Source organism: Xiphophorus hellerii, chromosome 15, assembly GCF_003331165.1.
Source record: "Xiphophorus hellerii strain 12219 chromosome 15, Xiphophorus_hellerii-4.1, whole genome shotgun sequence".
NCBI classification, from domain to species: domain Eukaryota; kingdom Metazoa; phylum Chordata; class Actinopteri; order Cyprinodontiformes; family Poeciliidae; genus Xiphophorus; species Xiphophorus hellerii.
Genome location: NC_045686.1, coordinates 153,898 through 169,121, shown reverse-complemented (window position 1 = coordinate 169,121; position 15,224 = coordinate 153,898). Strand labels below are relative to the sequence as shown.

At 49.7% G+C, this 15,224-nt stretch overlaps 2 protein-coding genes and 1 long non-coding RNA gene across 4 annotated transcripts; 1 reads left to right on the top strand and 2 right to left on the bottom strand.

Moving 5' to 3' along the window:
- Positions 1 to 946: 946 nt before the first annotated feature.
- On the bottom strand, positions 947 to 1,407 carry LOC116734122 (uncharacterized). The gene is made up of 2 exons (XR_004342174.1): positions 1,302 to 1,407; positions 947 to 1,215 (listed from the first exon to the last, which is right to left on the bottom strand). It is a non-coding gene; the product is annotated as an uncharacterized LOC116734122 (long non-coding RNA).
- A 121-nt stretch (positions 1,408 to 1,528) lies between these two features.
- Positions 1,529 to 8,649, bottom strand: LOC116734119 (shieldin complex subunit 2-like). Of its 2 annotated transcripts, none has more exons than XM_032585286.1 (13): positions 8,522 to 8,649; positions 8,097 to 8,248; positions 7,030 to 7,191; positions 6,177 to 6,859; positions 5,881 to 6,031; positions 5,700 to 5,801; positions 5,421 to 5,615; positions 4,708 to 4,854; positions 4,363 to 4,572; positions 4,025 to 4,268; positions 3,640 to 3,755; positions 3,359 to 3,573; positions 1,529 to 1,894 (listed from the first exon to the last, which is right to left on the bottom strand). In XM_032585286.1, the coding sequence occupies exons 3-12, from the start codon at positions 7,181 to 7,183 to the stop codon at positions 3,398 to 3,400; spliced, it is 2,178 nt and encodes a 725-aa protein (XP_032441177.1). In that variant the 5' UTR covers positions 7,184 to 7,191; positions 8,097 to 8,248; positions 8,522 to 8,649; the 3' UTR covers positions 1,529 to 1,894; positions 3,359 to 3,397. The 2 variants fall into 2 exon arrangements, with proteins under 2 accessions (XP_032441177.1, XP_032441178.1); XM_032585287.1 differs by having other exon boundaries at positions 8,485 to 8,639.
- Positions 8,650 to 8,669: 20 nt separating this feature from the next.
- LOC116734121 (glutamate dehydrogenase, mitochondrial-like) lies at positions 8,670 to 14,973 on the top strand. The gene is made up of 13 exons (XM_032585288.1): positions 8,670 to 9,156; positions 9,657 to 9,737; positions 9,815 to 9,870; positions 11,621 to 11,684; positions 11,788 to 11,882; positions 11,959 to 12,138; positions 12,215 to 12,352; positions 12,423 to 12,560; positions 13,079 to 13,159; positions 13,256 to 13,379; positions 13,451 to 13,542; positions 14,444 to 14,506; positions 14,612 to 14,973. Exons 1-13 carry the CDS (start codon positions 8,763 to 8,765, stop codon positions 14,729 to 14,731), a joined length of 1,626 nt encoding a protein of 541 aa, XP_032441179.1. The 5' UTR covers positions 8,670 to 8,762; the 3' UTR covers positions 14,732 to 14,973.
- Positions 14,974 to 15,224: the final 251 nt, after the last annotated feature.

Genomic DNA, 15,224 nt, shown 5'->3' with positions numbered 1-15,224 from the left:
AGGACCTGAGGCTCCTCAGCTCTGTGTTTACTGGGAATCTGGCCTCTGAGGCGGAGGCAGGTGTACATACCTGGTCCAGGTGGTTCTGGATGAGACAGAACCCAAACAGAACCAAGGCAGGTCGGTTCTCCGGCTCCTCTGGTTCGATGTGTCTCTGTGAGTCAGTCTGCTTTTTAAAATCCCAGGAACAGAATGGTTCAGGTAAAGGGGCGGGATCAGACGCAGGTAACCAATCAGAGGGCTTTAAATCAAACTGTCCTCACCGACCCGTCCTCTGGACCGTCCTCCGACCCGTCCTCCGACCCGTCTCCTGGACCGTCTCCTGGACGCTCCAGGTCCAAATCAGTTGGTTTTTAATCAAACCTCTCCAGCCTGTCCTACAGGATCTGAACTTTGACCTGCTTGTAGTTGCCATGGTTACAGACGCATTACTTTATACCAATGCTGTTTATCAGTACCAGGTTCTGGTTCTGAGCTGTTCTGGACCTGAACTGCACCAGTTTTCTGGTCGATCACTGATCTTTATAAAGTCCAATCTGCCGACTCAGATTTTTTTTGTCTGAAATGTCACTAAAAAATATAGAAAAAAGGTTTTAACAGGGGGTCACAGTTGTTAACTGTGCGGACATGATGTGGTGGGAGGGGCTAACCTGGTGGGCGGGGCTAACAGGTAAACCTCTCACTGCAGAGCAGAAAAGGACAGCGGTTGATTTTTCCAGAGTTTTGCTGAGGTAGATAATATCAGTGGGATAGATCAGCCGATCGCCGATCTCCCAGGATTAAGAGCTGCCAACGACTGAAAGACGAGATGAACAGGATTCCTGATGCTGATCTGGACGCCGTGTTTCTACGCAGAAACACCTGGTGCTGCTTTCTCAGGTGTTCTGATGAGGAGGAACCAGAAGTGAAGATCTCTGAACTTTTCATTTCTTTGTGAAAGGCTGAATCTCCATAAAAACAGATTTATTTCAATGAACTGCTGCAGCGAATCCAACATCAAATAATGATTTAACAACCGTTAGAAACACTGGAAACATTCAGTCAGGTGATGCTTCTCCTTCCTCAGGTCAGTTCTTCACATGTAGATGTTTCCTCTCCAGTTTATTTCAAAGTCAGAAATACTTTATTGATCCTATATTACATGTTCTTTGGGAAGCATGTCACTGTTCTGGTGGGGATGGCGTCGTCCATGTGGCTGGCACAGAGCGACCCGATCTGTAGCCTCAAAACAGGAAGCACAGTTTATTCATTAAATAAAGTTTGATATTAAACCAGGATAATTGATTCTGCATGGATGAGACCTTCATGTCTGCAGACCAGGAGAAGAACCTCTGAGGGTAAAACTGGATGTTTGTGGTTGTGTTGCAGGAGACATGGTGGAGGACGCAGTGAAGGGCGCTCTGGGCATCAAGGACAAAGAGGAGGACAAGAAGAAGGGAGGAATTAAGTCCATATTTAAAGGCAGCAACAAGGAGGAGGAGGAGAAGAAGAAGAAAAAGAAGAAGGATGAAGATAAAGGATTTTTCTCAAAGGTCTTTCACAAAGATGATGATGAAGACAAGGGGTTGAAGAAGAGCGGGTTCCAAGGCCTCTTTGCTGAGGGGCAAGAAGGCGGAGCCATGGGAGGAGGCGGAGCTATGGAGGAAGGCGGAGCTATGGGAGGAGGCGGAGCTATGGAGGAAGGCGGAGCTATGGGAGGAGGTGACGAGGCCTGGGGAAACCCAGGCCAGACTGTCGCGGTTATTGAAAGAGGTATGTATGAGGAACAGGTAACTCAGATCCATGATTCTCTCCCAGTCCGTCTCCCAACACGTCAGTCGGTTCTGGTGTTGAGGATCCAGACCCACGCAGACGTCCTGCATGTCTTCAGGTGTCCAACACTCTGAGGTTGTCTCTGTAGGGGACAGACCAGTCCATCAAACTGGAGATCCTCTGAAGGTCTTTGCTTCTCAGAGACCAAATCTGTGATTTTTAACCCTCAGTTTGCTCCAGCAGAGCCTCAAACTGCCAACCTGAGGTCAAACCCAGGGAACTTTAAACTGCTTTAAGTTCCCACAGTTCCTCTGGGAACTTTAAACGTCTCGCAGTGTCTAGCAGAAGGTTAGCTGTCGCCGTTTTAGAGGCGAATCCAGCAGGAAGCTGATGGAGATCAGAGCTGAGGTCTGATTTTTCACCAGATCACCAAACAGCAGAACCAGGATGAGCTCTGGGTCTGGACCGGTCAGAACCTGGTACCAGCAGTTGAATCGTTGCACAGGATCCGCTGATGATCAGCAATAAATAGATTTAAAAGGTGATGAACTAGAGGTGTAGAAAAATCCTTAATTGTTGACATATTTCAAATTAAGTTCTTGATTTTTTTATTTAATCATTTTCCATATGTGTTAATCTAATTAGATTACAAACCTGCAGTTTGGCTAATCTGGACTAAACTGTTTAATTACAAGAATAAAAGTTTTTTGTGATTCATCTTGGAGGGAAACGTCCGTCTGAATGTTGAAGCATAAAATCTAAACCAGAGCCTCCGGCTGACCAGCAGGGGGCGCCACAGCAGAGCCTCAGATTCCCCAGATCATCTCAACCAGCAAAATAAACGTGAAACATCTAGAAACTCTGTTTATTCTAGTTCTACTTCAGGGGTTCTCAACCTGTGGCTCCTGGACCTTCTGCATTGGCTCTTCGTAACTTTAACTAAAACCAAATCATTTGTTTTCTCTAGAAACAAACTATAAATTATATGTGGAAATTTTGTCATTTTTCTGAAATGTGAAAGAAAAAACATTAAAGCTGTTTAATATTCATTGGCTGGTGATCACAAAGCAGCCAATCAGGAGCAGCTTTCATTCTCCTTCACACTGATTGGCTGAACCCCAGAAATAAAATGGAGGTTCTTTGAAAAAAAATAAATTAAGTAGAGATTTATTGTGTTAAATTAGAAACAGTAAATATTCTTTATTAGTTTTTATTCCTGCTTATGGAAATAACTGATTTATTTTCAGACCTGTTTGATGATCTGGTGGAGGTGGCAGAACAAACGTCTAATAACTGAACCTTCATCCTGATGAAATCATCATCATCATCATCATCATCATCATCATCTTCCTGGCTTTCTCCTCCTGCTGTTTTTCCTCTTCCTGTATCTCTTCCAAATATTAAAATGTATTAAAGGAATAAAAATGTTTTAATAAAATTTATTCTGATCTTTATTTCATTTCAGCTTCTTTAACTCAACAAATATTAAATAATCAGAAGATCTGAACTCAGGTCAGATAAAATGATTTATGCAGAAATAGTAATAATAATAAACCTGCTGCTGATGGGTCATGTAACCCGCCAGCAGCAGGTCCGGTCCACACACCTGGAGGAGACTGTAAGCTCCGCCCACCAGGTGGGTTCTTCACCGGGTCGGAACCTGAAGGTCCATCAGAGTGAAGTCCTGACTGAGGGGAACGCTGTTCTGGTCGCACAGGAAGTGGCTCCGCACCGTGATGACCACCCACTTCCTGGGAAGAGCCAGCAGCGCCTGCAGCTTCTCCGCCGCCACCTGGACTTGTCGCATCTGAGAACCTGGAGCTGGAGGAGGGAAAAGAGTCGGGTCAGAACCGGGTCAGAACCTCACATGCGACCTGAGTGTCTCACCTGCGCTGCGCTGGAGTCGGTCCGGAGGAGCTTGGAGGATTTTCTGCAGAGGAACAGGAGGAACCCGGACCGTCAGGTGGGCGGAGCCCCGCCCACTCACCGTCAACACACCTGGCCTGAAACACAGAGGTGATGTCATCAGGTCGGCCATGTTTCTCAGCGCTGACATCACTGAACATGGTGGTTAGCAGATGCTAATGCTAATGCTAAAGCACAGTGCTAACAGTAATTAGTGAAAGACAATGCTAAACTTCATTTAACATGGTAATTAGTGGACGCTAATGCTAATCCTAGCATTATTAAGCGGCTAAAACATTATTCAACGGCTGTTTGTGGCAGGTACCGATGATGTCAGCTGTGACATCACAGCTGACATCATCGGTACCTGTAGAAGCGGCGCAGGGCGGTGAGCGGCAGGCAGGCGTAGCACGGCGTGTAGATCCCGTTGCGGTCCGTGTCCAGTTCGGTGGTGCAGCAGCCGCAGCCGGTGTAGGTGATGTCACCGCTCAGCGCCGCCAGGAGGCCGGCCCGCGGCGTGGAGCTGTCCAGAACCGGCTGGGCTGGGTTCTGGGAGGGCGGAGCCTCCTGGAACTGGAAGCTGAGCACCTGGACTCTGAGCTCCACCTCACCTGCAGCAAAACGAAGAGGCTTCGATTTCAGCCCGCTCAGGGTTCTGATCCAGTTCTGATATGGTTCCGGTTCTGACGGGCCAGCCCGACTTACCGCTGTACTGCTGAGACAACAGCGTGTCCACATCCAGCTCCAGAGCCGCGTCACTTGGCCCTGGACGGCGCCACGCCCGCAGGAAGTCCAGCGCCCGGCGGTCTGTCGGGTCCAGAACCCGGACCGAGCTCCAGGGGGTGGAGTGCAGCTCTGAGAGGTCAGAGGTCAAACCCTCCCTCACCAGGAGCACTCTGAAGTCCCACACAGCATCTGAGGGCAGAAATGAACAGAGCTCCTGATCCGGTCCAGGGTTCTGACCCAGACTGGATTAGCCCAGTGCCCAGCTCACCCGGTTCCACATAAAGCTGTGCTTTAAGTCATTCTGTGACCTTTGACCCCTTGTACCTTTGTGTTTACTGAAGCGAGGCAGCCAGTCCATCGCAGCCCCCCACAGCAGCAGCGCCCCCTGCTGTCCGCCCGGCTGCTGCACCATCAGAACCGCCTTCATCTGGACCGCAGAGCGGTTCCGAGACTCGGCCTCGTCTCTCCACTCTGACAGAAACATAAGAGCCGTCACGGATGGACATAACATGATAATAACATGATAATAACATGATAATAACACATAATATCCTGATAACACAATAATAAGACAAGAGGATAATATTAAACCGCGCTACTAACATGACTACATGGTAATGTGATAACACTGTAATAAGACAGTAATAACTCAGTAATAACATGATATAACTGCCCAGTCATAATATTAATGCTTCTTTAAGTTTCTGCTGTGATGATCTGCCACCAAGATGTCGGATCAAAAATACAAGATGTAACTTAACATAAAACACTGAAAATAAGTGAAAGACTCCAATCAGAAAACATGATTTAAGTTTCCTGTTAATTGGGCAAAGTTCCTGAGGTAAAGTTGGCGGCCATGTTGCTTCATGATGTTGATGTTTGTTCAGGAATGAATCCAGCAGCACCGCCGTCATGGCGACCTGCTAGGAGCCAGTAAGTCTCACTAACAGGTTTCACCTGTAAGCCTCACCTGCCTCAGGTGCTTTAGCTAACATGCGTCCCGCTGGCCCCGCCCCCTGCCAGCGTGACAGGCTCACCTGAGCTGATGTGAGAGTGTGTGACACGAAGCAGAGCGTGAACCAGCGTGTTGACCCGCAGCGACCTCAGGGTGGCGTAAGGGAGCCGGCTCAGATCCTGCTGGGGCCGGCTGGGGACGGACACCAGCAGGGGGCGCCGCACTCTGACGAAACCACACAGAGAGCGGAGAGCGCGGGCGCTAACCTGCTGGCTAACTGGAGAGAGAGAGAGAAAGGTAGAGTTTGTCACACCTGGGCAAAGGAGGCTGCTGATTGGCTGCTGATTGGCTGCTGCCGTACCTGGCTTTGAGGTGGAGGCGTGTCCCAGGTTCAGCAGTTTGCTGGAGAAGGTAGACTGGAGGACAGTCTCTGCTCTCCACCTGTCCTCGCTCACCTGCAGCCCTACAACACAAACACACACCTGAGATCAAACCGACACCAGAACTGGCCTCTCGGGTCTGGTACCAGAGTGTGTGTGTACCTGTGATGAGCAGAACCTCTCCAGGACTCACGGTCAGAACCCAGAAGGCCGCTCTCCTCCACAGCACCACCTTCATCTCGGCTCCTGATTGGTCCGTCACCACCATGGAGGCCAGAGGAATGCGGCTTCCTGCTGACGGACCCGACCGCACCTTCGGATCAGAACACGGATCAGATAGCTTGTTAGTTCGCAGAGCTAACCACGGCTTAATTTTTTACCAAAATGGTGAAAATGTTCCAAACTCAGAGGACAAACATTTCATTTGTTTTTTTCACCTGTTGAACACCTGGACTCACCTGGACCTCCTTCAGATGGCAGGGGTGGACCACCACCACCAGGACAGAGTACCTGCGTCCCACCTGGTCACACCTGTCCAGACGGGTGGTGGAGGTGGAGCTCTCTGTTGCTGCAGACGTCGACTCCTCTGAGGGTCGTGGTTTCTTGCTGCAGGGGGGCGATGCGGGGGACGCCTGGGGGTCGGACTCCTGAGAGCAGAGGACGCCGTCTGCGGTGACCTCCACGACGACCCCACCTTGCTCCGCCCTGGAGGCCGGACAGGTGTGGCTGAACAGCTCCATGGAGTCTCCAGGAGACGAGGCGGCCGGGCTGAACAGCTCCGGGGTGCTGGAGGAGCCGGACGGGGGAATGGGCGGGGCTTCGTCTGGGCTGAGTGCTGATTGGACAGCGTGTCTTCCTCTCAGGATCAGGGCCTGGCTGAGAGTCCAGGTGCTGAGGAACTGGGTTCTGGTGGACAGAGGCTGCTGCTCTGGTTCTGGTTCTGGTGGAGCTAGAGGGAAACAGCGGTCCAGATACTCCCGGACCGAAGCAGAACACAGATCCTCCTCAGAACCATCTGAGTCTTCCTCGGTCCTCAGAGCTTCAGGCACCAGTCCTCCATCAGATCGTCCTCTAGCAGACCTTGTGGCCCGACCCGGTTCTGTTGGATTCTCCTTACTCTGATCCTCGTTCCCAGGAACATCTGAAAGAACAGGATCGACATTCAGGATCCGTTTGGGTTCGACCCAAAGAACCAGCAGCACTTGGTGGCTGGTCCATTTTGCTCCAGAACGGAACCAGAACGGGTCGGGTCACACAGACAGAACACAGGAAGAACTCCTGAATCCCTGAGCGGGATTAAACCCCCCTCACCTGCAGCGGGTCGGAGACGGCCCGCCTTCCAGGTGAGCTCCAGGTGTCTCCATCCTGCAGGACGCTCTTCCTCCTCTTCCTCCATACCAGGTGAAGGAGGAGGAGGAGGAGGAGGAGCGCCGAGGAAGATGTGGATCTTTGGCCGCTGATGCATGGTGTCCACTGAGGAGACAAACAGAACCAGAACCATTTGGGTCATTAGGTCAAACATGTTGGGCTGGATGCTTTTATTCTGAAGGGACAGCAGCTGGTTATTTAGTTCTGGTTGGTCAAGAGGTCAAGGTTCATCAGAGGAACACTGAGGTCCAGTTTTTTGTTCTGATGCGTTTGTAGAACCGGGCCTTTTGGACTGTGACTGCTGCAGTTCCCAGTCTGACCAGCAGATGGCAGCGCCGCAGCGTAATGCTGCACTGCTGGCAATATTAACAAAAAATAAATAAAAATGAAGCGATATGAGGACAAAAATAACTACATTTATTTATTAACCACACAAAATGTTCACCTCAAGGTTGTTTGGGAGACTAAAGGTCCAGTTCATACAGAACATAACAAATCAGTCCAATCACATTCAGGGAATATTATAAACAATATACAGTTTGAGCTGAATTATAATAAACACTCAGATTTAACTGGTCTAATGGAGAGAACGCTGGGTCAGACAGCTTCTAGAATCAGAACCGACCCGGAACCAGAACCAAACCGGGTCGTCACACTGCAGCTTATATCCTAATCTGGATTTAATTTGAGGTTTAAACTTTTTACTCTGACTGTTACAGTTTGCTGCTGGACCAATCATTTGTTCTGGTTCCTATAAACAGCCAAAGGTTGAAGGTTAAAGGTTGAATCAGCCTGACTGTCTCATAGTTTGAGCTTCTTTCTGTGTTCTCTAATCAGTCACATTTCAGATTAATAAAGTTAAGATAATAGTTTTAATGTTTGTCATTTCCTTAAAAGTAAATACAACTTCATGGTTGCTGCTTGTTGATACTTTACAGGTTTACTGATCTGTTACTGGTCAGACAACATATTGGGCATACTGGTGAAGGGTTTAACAGCCCCGTTTTTACCTGAAGGCTTCTCCAGAGCCTCGCTGGAGGAATGCGCTGCAGGGAAACATTCAGGAAATGTTCTCCACGGAGAATCTGTCTCCAGGACAACGTGTTGTTATTAAGTGGGTTGATCCTGAAGGGAGTGTCGCCGTGGGCAAAGAGCCATATACCTGTCAAAACGCCCCACAGCGGAAAACACTGTAAACAACATCATTTAAAGACCAAATGTTGAAATTAACCATAGCTTGAAATATTATACAGCATCTGGGATTTATTATTTAATGAACATTTGTTTTGAAAGTTTTCCCGGAAGTACGTGTGGTCTAAACGCTTGCTAGTATTAAACTATTTTACGCTGCTAACAAAACTTAATTAAAGGAGTCAAACGTGATGGAAACCTTCATACCAGACTGATATCTGCTCTATCTGTGTGATTAACTCACTGGTTGAGCCGTAATGATCAGTTTTCCTCTGTGTTTCTGCTGTTCGTGTTGAGCTAAGCTAACGGCTAACCGCAGCAGCTCCCGCCCGGCGCGCCCTTTAAATGATCGCGTGCGTTTGTTTGGCACGCGGCGGCTGCTGACAGGAAGGGGCGGCGGGAAGGAGGAGCCGCCGCTGCCGGGACAGACTCTCCGCTTCGGCGGCTCCATTTCCTGGACCTCCTTCCACCAGCTCACCCGCAAAATGTACCGCAACCTGGGAGAACTGCTGACCCGGGGAGCGGGTGGTCTCCTGGCCTCCGCCGCCGACTCGGCGCTGCCGGCGTCCGCCTCGCTGCTGCGGCGCCGCGGCTACAGCCAGGCCGCGGACCGGGGCGACGACCCCAACTTTTTCACCATGGTGGAGGGCTTCTTCGACCGCGGAGCCGCGATCGTGGAGGACAAGCTGGTGGAGGACCTGAGGACCCGGGAAACCCCGGAGCAGAAGCGGAAGAGAGTCAGCGGGATCCTGCGGATCATCAAGCCGTGTAACCACGTCCTGAGCGTCTGCTTCCCGATCCGGAGGGACAGCGGCGAGTGGGAGGTGATCGAGGGCTACCGGGCTCAGCACAGCCAGCACCGGACGCCCTGCAAGGGAGGTGAGAGCCGAACCCAACCGGACCGAACCGAGTCAGCATGTAGAACAGACACAGCAGAGTCCAGCCGGTACCTGCTGCAGGAGGAGGAAATATAAATATTAATAATAATGATGATGATGATGATAAATAATCCCTGCTTCTGGCTAAATTCATCCTGAAAAATTCAGATTTGTTTTAAATATGGACATAATTCTGTATGATCGGGTTTATTGTTATTGTTACACGTTTAATTATTTTACGGTCAAAATGAAAAAAACAGGAAGGACCAGCAGAACCACTGGGTCCGGTCCAGTCTGGCCTGGTTCTGGTTCTGAGTCCTGTGTATTAAAACCCAAACAGACCAATCAGAACCAGTACCTGTAGGCTGGTACCGTTCAGCCTAAAGGTACCGGGTCAGCCGGGACAGGGTCCAGAACCAGCAGGTCAAAGGAGGGATGGAAATGTTTAACGTCTCAGTCTGGTTCTGGTTCCAGTAGAACCCGGTTCTGGTTCTGTTTCAGGGATCCGGTACAGCACCGAGGTGTCGGTGGACGAGGTCAAGGCTCTCGCCTCCCTGATGACCTACAAGTGCGCCATCGTGGGTCGGTACCACACACACACACACACACACGCAGACCGGACCTGAACCGGGCCTAACCAGAACCGCCTGCTGTTCCAGATGTTCCGTTTGGTGGAGCCAAAGCTGGAGTGAAGATCAACACCAAGAACTACACGGTGAGCAGGTCCAAGCTACAAAACCGAGTTCTGACAGAACCGGGCCGGTACCATTCATGTTCTGGTGTTTTTCAATCAAACGGACGTTACAGACCGGAGTCTGGGTCGGTTCTGGACCGGAAACAGAACCAGGCTATGATTATTAATTAATTTGTATCAGTTTTTATGTTTTATCAATCAATCAATCAATCAATCAGCTTTATTGTCAATTCCTCTTACATGTCCAGACATACAAGGGAATCGAAATGACGTTTCTCACTATCCCACAGTGATACAAGACAGGGCGTTACTAACATTGAGTAACAATAAAAGACACAGTCTAACTAAAATTATCCTAAACAATTAATAAATAGATGTACAATAACTAGACATATAGCATAAAAGTTTTACAACTGAGAATGTATATGTATATATATAAGTATATGGAGATGTACAGATAAAAAATAGTGGCAGAAGTGCAGAGTTTAAATGCTGAATTTGCCCTCTATGTTAGGAGGGAGGGCAGTTGTGTAAGGTTCTGGGTTTCTTCTTCTTCTTCTTCTTCTTGGCCGCTTTGATGCTGAGGGGAGGGAATTCAGCATCATCACAGCCTGATGGATGAAACTGTTGGAGAGTCTTTAATAACCAAAACATCGTTTATCCAGAAGTTTTTACTCAATTTAAACTTAAATATTAAAGAAAGTGAAATAAATGTTCAATCGAGTCCAAAACGAACAGAACCAGAAACAAAGAACAAAGAGGAAACACCTGGACTCGGTCCGGTCACCTGGACGGGTCGCCTGGACTCGGTTCGGTCCGGTCACCTGGACAGGTCGCCAGTCCATCGCAGGGCAACACAGAGACAGACAGGACAAACCAGACACACACACACACACACACACACACCTTGGGAGAATTTAGAGACCAACTGACCTGACAGTCGTGTTTCTGGACTGGGAGGAACCCGAAGAACCGGACAGAACCACCATGAACAGGGAGAACATGGAGAAAGACCCGGGCCAGGAATCGAACCCAAAACCTTCAAAGCAACAGTGCGACCCGTTATTATCATTATTAATATTAAATGAAGTCTCGTTGGGTCAGAAGGTGAAACAGAACCGACCTGGAGGTTCTGAACTGGTTCTGGACTCCAGCTCAGTGGTACCAGTTGTAGTCGGATGGAGAATCTTTCTTCAGAACCAGAACAGAACCGGACCGCCCACAAGCTAAACAAAGGCGTGTCTGGATCAGAACGGCCCGGTTCTGGTCCAGTCCAACCGGTTCAACTGTGGAGACGCTGAATAAACCCACCGGACCGGTTCAGTGGATCAGACGCACAGCAGGGGGCGCCGCAGCAGAGCAGAGTCAGATATTAAAATCGATCAGTGATCGATAGAGACTCTGAAGATGAAAGAACAAAAAACCCAAAACTGAACAAGAAACATTTAATTTAAAAACATTTTTAGTTTCATATTCTGGAAAATAATCTATTAATCACCTTTGATTCCACTTATTAATCAGTTAATCAATAATTCATCCACAGATCAAATGGAATCATGTTACTGCATTTAAAGCAATAAAGGGAATTTAATTATTTATCAAATAAAAATCTGCAGAATGAGCCAATTTTTGATTAGCTTAATCGATTTAATCGTTGCTAAATGATGAGGTGTTAGTTACAGACCAACAGGACGTCTTAATCAGGGTTCTGGACGGGTTCATCTGGACCAGAACCATTCAGAACTTCCTCTGGTCCAATCTGTGTTTCCAGGACACTGAGCTGGAGAAAATCACCAGGCGGTTCACCATCGAGCTCGCCAAGAAGGGATTCATCGGTGAGGAAACCAACTTCCTGTTCATAAGCCCCGCCCACCTCACAGCCAGGGCCTCTGGTTCTGTCGGACCCGGCTGGTTCTGACCCTCCGTGTGGTTCTACAGGGCCCGGAATCGACGTTCCGGCTCCGGACATGAGCACCGGGGAGCGGGAGATGTCGTGGATCGCCGATACCTTCGCCACGACCACGGGACACAACGTGAGTCTGAGCCGGAACCAACTGGCCCATCTGACCCGACCCTGGTTCTGGTTCTGACCCGTCTGATCCTCCTCAGGACATCAACGCCCACGCCTGCGTGACGGGGAAGCCCATCAGCCAGGGCGGGATCCACGGCCGGATCTCGGCGACGGGCCGCGGTGTTTTCCACGGCATCGAGAACTTCATCAACGACGCGTCCTTCATGAACCGGGTCGGGCTGGCGCCGGGCGTCCGGGACAAGACCTTCGTCATCCAGGTACGGCCGGCGCCGCCCGGCCCGGTAGGGTCCGGCGTCTCCGCTCCGAGCCGACCGGCTGCTCCTCTGATCGCAGGGCTTCGGTAACGTGGGGCTCCACAGCATGCGCTACCTGCACCGCTTCGGCGCCAGGTGTGTGGGCGTGGCCGAGATGGACGGCAGCATCTGGAACCCGCGCGGCATCGACCCCAAGCAGCTGGAGGACTACAAGCTGGTGGGTCGGCGCCCCCCGCGGGCCACGCTCCGGTCCAGAACCGCACCCTAACGCTGCTCCCCGTCTCCAGGCCAACGGGACCATCGTGGGGTTCCCGGACTCCACGCCGTACGAAGGCAGCCTGCTGGAGGCCGACTGCGACATCCTGATCCCCGCCGCCAGCGAGAAGCAGCTGACGCGGCGCAACGCGCACCGCGTCAAGGCCAAGGTACCGGCAGAACCGGGCCACAGGTCGACCAGGTTCTGGTCCATCTGGACTCTGTAGCTGGCAGGTTTCCTGTTTTCAAAGGGAAATGATGTTTTTTCCTGTTTTTCATAAATCACTTTATTAAAACATAAAGAAATAAACAAATCCTGTTTGTAAAGTTACACTGTAAAAACTGAACAGCAATATTTGGGTTTATTTAGCAGGACATGGAGAAAAACATGGGAGTTCATGTTTTCACAATGTCATTCATTCATTCATAAATGAGTTCATACGATCAGATTTTCTTATAAATGAATGGTTTTAAAACGACCGGCTGGCTTTGGACTGGGCCTGGTTCTGGTTAGTCAGCGGTTCACTGGAGGTTCTGTTGGAGTTCTGATAAACCCGTCTGACGCTGGAGGTCAGCTGTTCCTCTGGGTCAGATCCAAATGTTTCCCTGACAAATATACTGCCTGGTTTCTCTGGTTCTGACCCGGTTTCTCTCTGGTTCTGACCCGGTTTCTCTCTGGTTCTGACAGATCATTGCAGAAGGAGCCAACGGGCCGACCACGCCTGAGGCGGATCGGATCTTCCTGGAGAGGGACATTCTGGTGATCCCGGTCAGTGGGGGCTTCTGGTTCTGTTTTGGTTTTTGGTTCTGGTTCTGTTCTGGTTTTTGGTTCTGGTTCTGGTCTGAGCTGCGGTGTCGTACCCAGGACATGTACCTGAACGCGGGGGGCGTCACCGTCTCGTACTTTGAGTGGCTGAAGAACCTGAACCACGTGAGCTACGGCCGGCTCACCTTCAAGTACGAGAGGGATTCGAACTACCACCTGCTGAGTCAGCGCCGCGCTCTTCATCATCACCATCGTCATGGTGGTTCTGGTTCTGACCGGCCCGTTTCTCCTCAGTGTCCGTCCAGGAGAGTCTGGAGAGGAAATTTGGGAAACTGAACGGCTCCATTCCAGTCGTTCCCACATCGGAGTTCCAGGCCCGGATCTCCGTAAGTATTTACACCCCGTACAAAGTATTTACACCCCGTATAAAGTATTTACACCCCGTATAAAGTATTCACACCCCGTACAAAGTATTCACACCCCGTATAAAGTATTCACACCCCGTATAAAGTATTCACACCCCGTATAAAGTATTCACACCCCGTATAAAGTATTCACACCCCATATAAAGTATTTACACCCCATATAAAGTATTTACACCCCATATAAAGTATTCACACCCCATATAAAGTATTTACACCCCATATAAAGTATTTACACCCCGTATAAAGTATTCACACCCCATATAAAGTATTTACACCCCGTATAAAGTATTCACACCCCGTATAAAGTATTCACACCCCGTATAAAGTATTCACACCCCGTATAAAGTATTCACCCCCCGTATAAAGTATTCACACCCCGTATAAAGTATTCACACCCCGTATAAAGTATTCACACCCCGTACAAAGTATTCACACCCCGTACAAAGTATTTACACCCTATATAAAGTATTCACACCCCGTATAAAGTATTTACACCCCGTATGAAGTATTTACACCCCGTATGAAGTATTTACACCCCGTATAAAGTATTCACACCCCGTATAAAGTATTTACACCCCGTATAAAGTATTTACACCCCGTATGAAGTGTGTCGGCTCTGAACACACCAGCAGTCTCTCGGTCAGCTGCGGTGAACGGTTCAGGTCTCAGCAGCGCCACACACAGGAACCTGGTGGTACAGCACAAAGTCCCTCCCACATACAGGAACAGCTTTACCACAGCCAATCAGAGGGGAGCCTCGCCCCTAACCGCCTCTGATTGGCTGAGACCTGGACCTCAGGGAGAGACAAACATCTTCGTCGTCCTCCTCTTCCTCAGTGCTGACCTTCCTGTTCTGCTGCAGGGAGCGTCTGAGAAGGACATCGTCCACTCGGGCCTGGCCTACACCATGGAGCGCTCTGCCAGGGTGACACACACACACACACACACACAATATGAGCAGCTGCATCATTTGAGTCGCAGCGCCCCCTGGTGGCTGGAGCTTTTATTCTGAAAGTCTTGTTTCCTGCAGCAAATCATGCAGACGGCCAGCCGGTACCAGCTGGGTCTGGACCTGCGGACGGCGGCGTACGTCAACGCCATCGAGAAGATCTTCAAGGTGTACCGTGATTCTGGGCTCATCTTCACATAAGGTTCTGGTTCCGGTTCCGGTTCCAGACGCTACCCGCCTCCCTTGGCGCTCCTGCTGCTTCATCGCTCCTCTTCCTCACAGCCCACCGGACCGCAGAGCCACCTCTCACTGAGGCCTTCAGACGGATCAGAACCATGTGGACCGGGCCGGATCAAGGAACGCCCTGACTCCAACTACAGGTTGTTCTGATGGACAGAACCAGGAAGTTCCTTCCAAAATAAAAGCCCCCTGGCAGAATGAAAGTTCTGCTGCAGTCAGATGGACTGGGTCAGAACCACTGACTGGTTCTACTGGACCTCCACATGGTTCTGGTCCCATGTTTTCATACACCTCGTTTACGTTTCTGTTACTTTATCAACCCGGTTAAAGGTTCTGGTTCTGGTCGGGTTCTTGACTCCAGATGGTTCTCTTTCCTCCAATTTAAATTCTGCTGTTGTTTGTTTCTTTTTCTTAACAAGAAAAAGAAACACAAAACTTTTACAAACAATTGAGT